This window comes from Motacilla alba, chromosome 3, assembly GCF_015832195.1.
Source record: "Motacilla alba alba isolate MOTALB_02 chromosome 3, Motacilla_alba_V1.0_pri, whole genome shotgun sequence".
NCBI lineage: Eukaryota > Metazoa > Chordata > Aves > Passeriformes > Motacillidae > Motacilla > Motacilla alba.
In genome coordinates, this window is record NC_052018.1 from 270722 (window position 1) to 282209 (window position 11488).

General features: G+C 73.8%; 1 protein-coding gene across 2 annotated transcripts; it reads right to left on the reverse strand.

The window, feature by feature from the left end:
• Positions 1-2415: 2415 nt before the first annotated feature.
• Positions 2416-9875, reverse strand: EMILIN1 (elastin microfibril interfacer 1). Of its 2 annotated transcripts, XM_038133778.1 has the most exons (9): positions 7784-8015; positions 7677-7734; positions 7460-7585; positions 6765-6973; positions 4493-6124; positions 3909-4016; positions 3778-3795; positions 3216-3350; positions 2416-2974 (listed from the first exon to the last, which is right to left on the reverse strand). In XM_038133778.1, exons 2-9 carry the CDS (start codon positions 7700-7702, stop codon positions 2643-2645), a joined length of 2586 nt encoding a protein of 861 aa, XP_037989706.1. In that variant the 5' UTR covers positions 7703-7734; positions 7784-8015; the 3' UTR covers positions 2416-2642. The 2 variants fall into 2 exon arrangements, with proteins under 2 accessions (XP_037989706.1, XP_037989705.1); XM_038133777.1 differs by lacking the exons at positions 7677-7734; positions 7784-8015 and adding an exon at positions 9523-9875.
• Between the last annotated feature and the right edge of the window lie 1613 nt (positions 9876-11488).

Consider the following 11488-nt stretch of genomic DNA (forward strand, 5'->3'; position numbering starts at 1 on the left):
AAGGAGAAGGAGCAGCCTCCACCCTAAAACCTCCATCCTGCCCCAGATTTATTCCCATATTCTGAAGCCCCAAACTCCAAGTTTTCCACCCTGTGCTATCACACACTTCTGACCAGCTCCACGCCCACAATCCCAGTGCTCTCAATCAGTTCTGGAAGCTTCTCAGGTCACACGCAGAGCTCTCCTGGGGGTCAGAGCCTGTCAGCACAGAAAGTCTGAAATCCCAGCAGCCAGGGCTCCAACACCCAACCAATTGCCCGGGGTAATGGGACCCCTCTCGCTTCCCGCGCAGCAGACCCAGCTGATCTTCCCCTCCTAATGGCTCACTGTCCACCTCCCTTTCTGGAGAGCGTCCACGGACAGTGAGGGGTCAAGGGACAAAGGATGATCTTCCTCAGCTGCCTCAGCCCCGTCCTGCTGTGCCCAAAGGAGCCTGCAGCTCCCCCAGCGCTGCTCTGCCCACCCCCGGAGCCGGGGGGATCAGCCCTCCAGTGACCAGGAACGCGATCCAGCTGGGAGCAGGGCAGGACAGCCCCGGGGCACCGGAGGGTGCAGAGCCCCGGGAGGGGCTGAGGGAGCTGGGAAGGGGCTCAGCCTGGAGAAAAGGAGCCTCAGGGGGGACCTTGTGGCTCTGCACAACTCCCTGACAGGAGGGGACAGCCAGGGGGGTCCGGGCTCTGCTGCCAGGGGACAGGGACAGGACAAGGGGCAATGGCCTCAGGCTGGGCCAGGGCAGGCTCAGGGTGGGCACTGGGAACAATTCCCACCTGGAAAGGGCTGTCCTGCCCCGGCACAGCTGCCCAGGCAGGGTGGATTCCCCGTCCCTGGAGGGTTTAAAGCCCTGTGGCTGTGGCACTTGGGGACAGGGGACAGAGGTGGCCTGGGCAGCGCTGGGGGATGATCAGGAATATTTGATGGAATTTTGGCTTTTCCATGATTCTAGGAGTTGTAGGAAGACTCTCACACCCGATTTCCTTGTGAAACTCTTTCTTCTCAAGGTTAGGAGGACGGTGATCCTTCTCAGACTGGTAATTCTTGGAAAGGAGCCAGCAGCAATCCCTGCTTCCCTTGGCACCCCACGGGCAGAGAGGGGCCAGGGCCGTCATGGCCCAGGGATGACCCAGGCTGGGACAGAGAATCTCCCACGTGGACACAGTGGAGGGACAGCACAGAGAGGCTGAGCCCTTCCCAGCCTTCAATTCCCTCCCCTCCAGGAATTACTGCCACGGCTCTGGATCCCCACCTTCTGCTGACAACGGGAATGCCATCCCAGGGAAACGCCTTCCCGAGGATTCTGCTGGGGTTTGCTGCCCCAGGGCAGGGCAGGACCAGAGCCCGGCTGTGAGCAGGGATCCCCCTGATCCTCAAGTTCTGCTGATAAAAGTGGGTCCAGAGGAGGCCAAGGGCTGAGCCCCTCTGCTCTGGAGCCAGGCTGGCAGAGCTGGGGGTGCTCCCCTGGAGAGGAGAAGGATCCAGGCAGAGCTCAGAGCCCCTGGCAGGGCCTGAAGGGGCTCCAGGAGAGCTGCAGAGGGACTGGGGACAAGGCCTGGAGGGACAGCACACAGGGAATGGCTGCCAGTGCCAGAGGGCAGGGCTGGATGGGATCTTGGGAATTAGGAATTGTGCCCTGGCAGGGTGGGCAGGCCCTGGCACAGCTGGGGCTGCCCCTGGATCCCTGGCAGTGCCCGAGGCCAGGCTGGACACTGGGCTGGGAGCAGCTGGGACAGTGGCAGTGTCCCTGCCATGGCAGGGGTGGCACTGGCTGGTCCTGAAGGTCTCTTTTCACCTTAACCACCCTGGGTTTAATGACGTTTCTCACACATTTTCACACATCACCAGCAGTGGAGCTGCATTAACAGAACCAGCACCGACCCTGTCCCACACCAAGCCCCAGTGAGCTGCTGAAGAGCCCAGACACAGACAGACAGACAGACAGACAGGCAATGCCACTGGTGCACCTGAGCACAAAAGGTTCAGTCCCAACCTCACCATCAATGAGCTCCCACCGGAGTGGGGGCACAGACTGGGGCTGGCCCCAAATCCCGACCTTTCTGCACCAAAACCGCCTGAATCTCCAAGGAGCTGCCAGCGCCCAGACCCGCCCCATTCAGGGGTGCCGCAGGGCCCCCCGGGCAGGTACCTGCCTGCCACCCCCCCAGCACACCCCTCCCCTGGGGACACGGGGGGCATGGAGGGTCCCCAGCACACCGGGACACGGCACCTGGGAGCTCCCAGCACCTCCCATCCCAGTCAGAGCACCCCAAAACAGCCGGGAGCCCCCTCCACCCCCAACCCCCGCCCTGCTGTGCTCAGGACTGACACTGCTGGGCTGCCATGGTGACACCTGGCAGCTCGGTGACACGGTGACACCTGGCAGCCGGCAGCCCCTCCCCACGCCGTCCCCCCGCGGGCGAGGGACGGAACCGGAGCCGCGGGTACAAAACCCGGTGCCGCATCTTTATTGTGGGGGGCGGTGGGGGCCGTGGGGGGCGTGGGGGGCCAGGGCAGCCCGGGCGGGCGGTGCGGGGCCGGAGTGCGCGACGCTGGGACGGCGAGGGCGGGGGGTGCCGATAAATAACGGGGTGGGGAGGGGGTCCCGGCAGGGCGTGGGGACCCCCCGGCCCGGCTGTGCCCCGGCAGCTCTAGGGCTCCTCGGAGTCGTAGAGCAGCGCGGCGCTGAACACGGTGAGCGGCTCGTCGGGGGCGTGCGCCAGGCGCCCCGACACCAGGTCCACGCAGAGCGTCTCGCCGGCCGCCAGCGGCAGCAGCAGGCTGAAGACGCCGAGGGCACCGGGGCTGGGCCCCTGTGCGGCCACGGGCCCCTTCTCCAGCCCCTCGGGCTGGAAGCCGGCCGAGTCGAGGCGGGCGATGCCGTGGCCGGAGCGGGACAGGACGGCCTCCAGCGCCTGGCCCCGGTGCCCCGTGAGCACCGCGCTCACCAGGTACCGCCCGGGCACCGGCACCGTGAACGTGCCTGCGACACGAACGGGCCGTCACGGACCTGCCGGGACTCCCCGAGCCGCATGCCCGCAGCACCCCGAGGTCAGCGGGGGATCCCGGGACAGGCACGGCACCGAGCGGGAGCCCCCGGCTGCCGCCCCACGCGGCACCGGGCACCCCGGGACTCTGCCTCCCGCGCCCACCCACGGCCCCTGCTGCGACACCCCTCGCCCCACAAGCACCCCAGAGCCCCCAGAGCCCCCCCGGGCCCCCACCTGTCTCGGGGTCGTAGGCGCCGCCGTCGTTGAGCAGCACCTGGTCGAAGGGGACGGTGCCCGGCTCCGTGCGCTGCGTGCTCAGAGCGGCCGAGAAGGCGACGCGGGGCACCGAGCCCGGCTCCCCGACCGCGCCTGGGCACGGCGGCAGCATCAGGCACCCCCGAGCGCCCTCCCCTCAGCCCTCCGCCGCCCTGCTGCCCCCTGGCCCAGCAGCCACACCCCACGACCCCTCCACACCCGCCCCTCCAGGGTCCGTGCCCCTCTTGACTCCGTCTCCACCTCGTCCCCAGCGCCCCCTGCCCCCCAGTGCCTCCCCACGCCAGCCCAGACTGCTCCCTGCTCCCCCTGCAAGCCCCCAGCCCCCCACACGCCCCCAGCCCTCCGTGGTGCTCCCCACACCCCAAGCCCCCCAGCCCGCAGCCCCCCAGCCCCCCAGATGCCCCCAGCCCTCCGTGGTGCTCCCCGCACCCCAAGCCCCCCAGCTTGCAGCCCCCCCCAGCCCCCCACATGCCCCCAGCCCTCCGTGGTGCTCCCCGCACCCCAAGCCCCCCAGCCCTACCTCTCTCTCCGGGCAGCCCTGCAGGAAAGATGAGGAGGGGCTGCTGCAGGGCCGGCGTGGGGCAGGACCCCCGGGGACGGGGTCCAGCCACACCTGTGTGGTCGGGGGCATGTGGGGGGGCTGAGCCTTACCGGGGGGGCCCACGGGGCCCTGTTCTCCATCCTTGCCAGGGGGCCCAGAGGGGCCAGGAGGGCCCGTCTCACCCATGGGGCCAGCAGGTCCAGGGGGGCCAGGGGGGCCTGGAGGGAGGAGGGTGTTAGAGCCACCTTGGCCCCACGGCCGGTGCCCCACGCGTGATGTCCCCTTGTCCCCACACACTGCAGCCCCACAGCTGAGATCCTCCTGTGGTCCTGTGCCCCACACCACAGCACCACCCAGCCAAGCCCCTGCCTCCCCACACCCACTGCAGCACTGCTGCTGACCTCGTGTTCCCACATCCCCATAGCCCCACATCCCTGTGTCCCCTCGTGTCCCTGCACCCCTGTGTCCCCACATCCCCATAGCCCCACACCCCTGTGTCCCCTTGTGTCCCCACATCCCCTCGTGTCCCCACACCTCCACCACCGTTCCCGCAGCCCCATGTGCCCTCCCTGCCCCAGGTGCCCCCATCCCCTGGGTGCCCTGTCCCCCCGCGGCCCCCCACATGCCCCCATCCCCCCAGCTCTCCGTATCCCCGCAGGTCCCCGCAGCGCCCGGTGTCCCCGTGTCCCCGCACCGTGTCGCTCCAGCCGTGCCAGGCGCTGCAGCTCCCCGCGCAGGTGCCCCAGGCTGGCGTTGAGGGCGCCCAGCCGGGGCGGCAGCTCCAGCGCCTTGTCCAGCAGGGCGGCCTGCCCGCGGGCCGTGGCGTTCAGGTCCCGCACGGCGCCCCAGAGCCCCGCGACGTGCCGGCCCAGCCCCTCGCGGACGCCCCGCAGCCCCCCGGCCACCGCCTCCAGCTGCTCGCAGACCCCCTCCAGCTTGGCCACGCGTGGCTCCAGCCCCGCGGGGCAGCCCCCGGCCCGCGCCAGCTCCCGCGCCAGCGCCTCCAGCCGCTCCTCGCTCTCCGCCTGTCGCGCCGCCGACGCCGCCGCCGCCTGGTCCAGCTCGGCCACCACGCGGTCGGTGGCGGCGCTCAGCTGGCGCTGCCGCGCATCCTGCTCGTCCAGCGCGTCCTGCAGCCCCTCCACCGTGGCGTTGAGCCCGCTCAGGGCCGCCAGCGCCGCCGCCAGCTCCCCGCGCAGCACCCGCAGCTCCGAGGGGGACGCGCCCCCGAAGACGCCGAAGCCCTCGAGCGGCGCCTCCGGCTCCTCCGGCTCCGCGGGGCCCGGCGGGAGCCGCTCCGGCGCCCGGGGGGGCGGCGAGGCGCAGGGCCGGGCGCAGGGGTCGCCGCTCAGCTCCCCCAGGGCCGCCTCCAGCCGCCCTGTCCGGTTGCGGAGCTGCTCCAGCTCCTCGGCCAGCGCCTCCCCCCGCGCCCCCAGCGGCCCTCCCAGCGTCCCGGTCAGCCCGTCCTCCCACACAGCCTCGGTGTCCTCGGGCTGCCGGAGGTGGGGGCCCAGCGCCCCGTCCTGCCCCGGGCACGGGGGCCCGCAGCGGGCCAGCAGCCCCTCGAGCTGGTCCAGGCGGGCGCCGCGCTGCGCCCCGCTGGCCGCCAGCCCCTCCACCGCCCGGCTGAGGTTGGCCAGGCGCCCCGGCAGCCCACCCGGCCGCCCCTCGGGCTCGGAGAGCCACGGGCCGGCGCGGGAAGCGTTCAGCCGCCCCTCCAGCTCAGCCAGCCGCCGCGCCAGCACCGGTCCCTGCCCCGGCCCCGCCGCCGGCACCGGCAGCCCCTCCAGCCGCCGCTCCAGCTCGGCCAGGCGGCGCAGCACGTCCGGGGACGGGGGAGCCGCAGGGGCGGGGGCCAGGCGGCTGCTCAGGCTGCTGATGTGCCTCTGCACCGACTCCACCGCATCCCTGTTGCGCTGGTCCACCGAGCCCACCAGCTTCTCCAGCGCCCGCATCCGCTCCCGGTCCTCGGCCGCCTGCCGCCGCAGCCCCTCGGTGCCGGTGGTGCAGGCGGCGCACAGCTCCTGCAGCCGCTGCTCCAGCTCGAACAGCGCCGCCGTCCCCGCGCCCCCCGCAGCCCCCGGGCCGTCGCGGCCGCCCTCGGTGCGGTGCAGGCGGGTCTCCAGCTCCTCCAAGCGCCGCTGAAGGTGGCTCAGCGCCTCCCGCACCTCGGCGGGGGCGGCCGCGTCAGCCGGCTGCTGGCCCCCGGGCTGCCCCTCCACGGCCGCCCGGGGCGGCTCCTGCCCGGCCCGCAGCTCCTCCAGCTGCTCGCTCAGCCGCCGCACCTGCTCCTCCAGCCGCCGCACCTTCGCCGGGTCCCCGCCGCCTGCCGTGCACCGCCGGGGACACGGACAGGGTCAGGGGCAGGGGCAGGGACGGGGACAGGGTCAGGGGCAGGGACAAGGACAGGGACAGCGACAGGGACAGGGACAGGGGCAGGGGCAAGGATAGGGACAGGGGCAGGGACAGGGTCAGGGGCAGGGGCAGGGACAAGGACAGGGGCAAGGATAGGGACAGGGGCAGGGGCAGGAACAGGGACAGCGACAGGGGCAGGAACAGGGACAGGGGCAGGGACAGCGACAGGGTCAGGGACAGGGTCAGGGGCAAGGATAGGGACAGGGGCAGGGACAGGGTCAGGGGCAGGGGCAGGGACGGGGACAGGGTCAGGGGCAGGGACAAGGACAGCGACAGGGACAGGGGCAGGGATAGGGACAGGGGCAGGGACACGGACAGGGGCTGGGGCAGGGACAGGGACGGGGGCAGGGACAGGGACGGGGGCAGGGACGGGGGCAGGGACGGGGCAGGAGCAGGGACAGGGACAGGCACAGGGACGGGGCAGGGGCAGGAGCAGCGACAGGGGCAGGAGCAGGGACAGGGGCAGGAGCAGGGTCAGGGGCAGGGACGGGGGCAGGGTCACAGCCACACACAGGACGTTCCCCCCACCGCATCCCCCTCCCCAGCACTACCTTCGCCCCCCAGGCCACTGAGGGGGTTGCCGAAGCCAGAGAGCGTGGGGCGGCCGGGCCGGGGCGGGGGGCGGCCGGTGGGCTGGGGGGATGCTGGAGCAGGCCCCTCGCTGCAGTCTGGCCCCGAGTAGCCCTGGCAGCAGCGCCAGGCCAGCTCTGTCACCGTGCGCTGGGACACCTTGTAGCGGGGCCGCAGGAAGCTGCGGTACCTGCAGGGGTACGGGGCGGGCTTGGGGGACGCCAGGAGGGGCGCGGGGCTGCCCCAGAGAGCCTGAGCCAGCACCGGCTGCGGCTTCACCCAGCAGCGCCGGCGCCTCGCTCAGCAGCCGGGGGGCTGCCCCTGCCCAGCCCTGTCACCCTGTCCCCAGTGCCAACACCAGTGTCATCCCAGCGCGGGTCCGGAGAGCCGCGGGGCGCCCCAGGGCTGCACGTGACGAGGGGGACAGTGGCCGGTCACCCTCCGGTCCGGAGAGCCGCGGGGGGCCCAAGGGCTGCACGTGACAGGGGGGACAGCGGCCGGTCACCCTCCGGCACTGCTTGAGGTCACTGACTCTTGCGCAAAAGTAAACATGACCCCAGGGTGGGTAAACACCAGCGGCGGCGGCGCGGCCGGGGCTCGCCCCGGCTCTGTGCTGGCCCCCCAGATTGCCCCGAACCCCCCCAGAGCCCTCCCGCCCCGCCCCAGCCCCACTCACGCCAGGACCCGGGGGCACTGGAGCTGCCCCCAGGCGCAGGGCTGATAGTCCGGCTTGATGAAGCTCTCGACGCCATCCTCCACCACGCAGCTCACGCTGCGTGTCACCACGTAGGCACACCAGTTCCTGCCGGAGGGAGGGGGTCAGGGCACGCAGCCGGGGCGCGCTGGCACACGGCGTCACCCCAGGACACACCGGGAGTCATCCTGGTACGGACCGAGCACGGCACACGCCGGGCATCATCTGGGCACTGTCCTGGCATCCAGGAGGCGTCGTCCCGGCACAGAGCAGCCACTGAGCTGCCCTAGCACGGCCCTGGCATCGTCCCGGCACAGAGCAGACACCGAGCTGCCCTAGCACGGCCCTGCCATTGTCCCGGGATAGAGAAGACACTGGAGCTGCCCTAGCACGGCCCTGGCATCGTCCCGGCACACACCGTGCACAGCATCCCGGCACACACCGGGCATCGTCCTGGCGCGGAGCAGGCACTAGGCATCGCCCCGGCAGAGACACAGCACACCCCGTGCCCCAGGCCTTCCCGGGCACGCTCCAGCTGCCCAGGCACACCCCGCGTCCCCCGGCACCCCGCGGCCCCTCCGGCCACTCCCCGGATCCCCCAGCGCGCTCCTGCGCTCGCCCAACCAGCCCCACCGGTAGCACCGTCACGGCCGGTGCGGCGGGTTAATGGGCCGGATCCCGCCCCAGCAGAGCCCCTCAGCCATCCCGGCGACCCTGCAGCCCCGGCTGCCCGCGGGAGCCCGGCAGGGACGGGCCGTGCCCGGAGCAGGATGCCCACACGCCGTCCATCGCAGCGTGCCGCGCATCCCGCGCTGCCCGGCCCCGGGAGGGCACGCTGCGCGCTGCCCCGGCAGCGACCCCGGCAGTGCTGCCAGCCCCTCTGCGCCGCGGGGCGGGAGCAGAGCCGCGGCAGCCCCGCACGGGTCCCAGCGCGGCGCCGCAGGCTGGGGGACCCCAGCCCCCCCGCGTGGGACTGCAGCCTGGCCCCGCTGCAGGGACCCCGTCTCTGCAGCCTTATATGGTCGGGACCCGAAGCCCGGGCCCCGCTCGGGCCCCCCAGCCCCATCGGGCAGCCCCCCGGGGAGCGGCCCCCGGTCCCCGCCGCGGGGCCCCGGTGCGGCGGCCGGTTCCCGTCAGCCCGGCTGGTTCCCCTCAGGCCCCGGCTGGATTCCAGCTCCTCCCCGGGGGCCGCCGGGAATTCCTGCGCCGACCGACGGCCCCCCTCCTCTCCCTCCCATCCCATCCCATCCCATCCCAGCCCGGCACCCGCGAGGCCCTGGGACCCCCGGGCTGCCCCGGGGTCCCGCACCGGGGCTGTCCCCATGCCAGGCGACGGATGGGACCTGAGCTCCCCCGAAAGGGGCGGATATGGGGGCACCTCCCGCGCCCCCCGAGCCGCGGGGATGGAGCGCTGCCCGCCCCGACCCGTGGGGAGCCCCCTGAGCCCCCACAGCCGCACGTAAAGGCTCCACCGTGCCCGTGCCCCACCGTGGTCCACCCTCCCCGGGGACCCCGCGCTGCGACCGGGTCCCGCCATCCCCCCGGGGCCACCGTGGGGCCGGGGCAGTCCCAGCCCTGCGGCCGCGCTGCTGCGGCGCTGCTGTGTCCCCGGCGAATGCGCTGCGACCCCAGCCCAGCGTGGGGCCGCCCCCGGCCCGCAGCCCCGGGCTGCCCGCGGCCCCACGGTGCCCGCGGCACGGGGCAGGACGGGCTGGGCGGAGGGAGGCTCCGGGCCGCCGTGCCCCTCTCCGGCAGCGCCGGACCACGCGTGATGCCGAGCAAGGACCGGCCCGGGAGCCTCGGCCCCGCCGCACCGGCGGCCCCGACCCTCCACGTGCGCCCACTGCCCGCCCGTCCCGGGCCCGGGGGTGACGCCCCCGCTCCGGGGACCCCCCGCCCGTCCCGCCGCCCCCCCGGGCTGGACGTGGCACGTGCCGGTGCCTGCCCGGCGCCGGGCTTCCCGTGGCAGCGGGGTGGGGGCTGCAGCCCGCGCCCCCGGTGCCGCCGGGGTCGCCCCGGTGCGTCCCGGTGCTCGCGGCTCCTACCTGTGCCGGCTGGCGGCCCGGGCACCGCTGTGGGCCGCGGCCGGGCCGGGGGCGAGCGGGGCGGCCCCGCCGGTGTAGAGGCTGTACCGGGGGGGGAAGTTGGCGGCCAAGGCCTGCGCGGCCAGAAGGCACGGCCAGAGCCAGGGTGCCATGCTGGGCCGGGGCGGCTCCGCTCGGCTCGGTCAGCCCGGTCCGGCGCGGCTCAGGACCGCATGTGGCGTCCCGTCGCGGCTCCGCGGCTCTCTGGGCGGCTCGGCACGGCTCGGCTCGGCTCTGCCCTCCCCCCGGCCGCCCCTCGGCCAGCCCCTCGCCACCAGAGCCGCCCCGCCGCCGCTGCCCGCCGGCGGGGTCCCCGGGGCCCCCCGCTTCCTGCCCGCCGCGGCCCCCGCCCCAGCCGCGCCGGGCACCGCGGCCCCCGCCGGCCCCGCCGCCGCCACATCTGCTCCTCGTTAGGCCGGGCCGGGGCCGGGGCAGCCGGGGAGGCCGGGCAGGGGGCCAGGGCGCGGGCGGCCAGCGAGGCGGCCGGGGCTACCGCTGCGGCACGGCCATCGGGCCCCGCGGCCGCCGCTCCGCCACCGGCTCCGGCTCCGCACGGTGCCCCGCGTCCCGCCGAGCGCCCGTGGCCTCGCGGCTCACCCCGCACCGGGCACAGCGGCGACAGGTCCCCGCGGCGGCACCGCGTCCCCCAGTGCCACGTCCCCGGTGCCCGTGAGCCCGCGCCAGGTGATGCGTCCCGGTGCCAGCACCGAGCCCGGTGCCGCCCCGCGCCCCCGGCCCCACCCGACACCGCGTTGGGGACACTGGGGACACACTCTGGGGACACTGGGGACACTGGGGACATGCACTGGGGACACACTCTGGGGACACTGGGGACACACACTGGGACGGCAGCGGTCACACCGCGGGCCGCCGTGGCCCCGAGCCCACGGTGATGCCATGGCTTCCCCGGAGCTCTCGGTGACGTCACGGCCGCACGGTGACGTCACGCCTTGGCCCCGGCCCCGCGGTGACGTCAGGGCGCGGGAACCCCCCGCCCCCGGGGAGCCGCGATGAGGGTTAAGCACAAACAGCTGGCGGCAGCTGGAGGGGAAGGGACAGGGGAGGGACACAGCGGGGACCGGGAGATGCGGAGCAGCGACACACCGGGGACCGGGACGCGGGGGAGGGACACACCGGGGACCGGGACACGCGGGGCTGAGGGGCCCGGGGCTGGGCTGGGCCCGGCGCCAGCCGCCGCTGCTCCCGAGGGGGATGGTGGCACCTCCTCCGTGCTCTCAGGGGCTGTGGGGGGCTGCAGGGGCCATGGGGGGCTATGGGGGCCATGGGGAGCTGCGGAGGGTGTGGGGGGCTATGGGGAGCTATGGGGGGCCATGGGGGGCTGCGGTGGTCGTGGGGGGCCCCGGGGGACGCGTCTTTGCCGTGTCCCGGGGGTCTGCAGACCGCGCTGGGGGGCACAGGGCCGGGGTGCGGGCAGCACCCCGGGGGGGCTCGCTGCTGGCACCCCTCGAGTGGAGACCCTCAACCCGTGCCGAGACAGAACAGCCCACCCGAGTGCGTCCCGCACATCGCAGCGCACTCCCGCTACGGGTGGCCTGGCGTGCCTCCGGTACAGCCCGGTATGGCCTGGTACAGCCCGGCACAGCCCCGGTATAGCCCGGTACAGTGCCGGCACAGCCCGGTAGAGCCCCGGTAGAGCCCAGCACAGCCCCGGTACAGCCCGGTACAGCCCAGTATGGCCCGGTACAACCCGGCACAGCCCAATACAGCCCGGTATTGCCTGGTACAACCCGGCACAGCCCCGGTACCGCCCGGCATAGCTCAATACAGCCCGGCGTGCCTCCGGTACAGCCCGGTACAGCTCCGGTACAGTGCCGGCACAGCCCCCGTACAGCCCGGTAGAGCCTGGTACAGCCCGGTACAGTGCCGGCACAGCCCGGTAGAGCCCCGGTACAGCCCGGTACAGCCC

Bases quoted from the DNA above. Each gene is read 5' to 3' on its own strand.
- EMILIN1 (XM_038133777.1), bottom strand. From the start codon at position 9,674: ATGGCACCCTGGCTCTGGCCGTGCCTTCTGGCCGCGCAGGCCTTGGCC. The intron at 6,125-6,764 runs GTAGTGCTGGGG...GGTGCACGGCAG, and splicing joins CAGTGGCCTGGGGGGCGAAG to GCGGCGGGGACCCGGCGAAG. The intron at 4,017-4,492 runs GTGCGGGGACAC...TCCTCCCTCCAG, and splicing joins GGCACGGCTGGAGCGACACG to GCCCCCCTGGCCCCCCTGGA.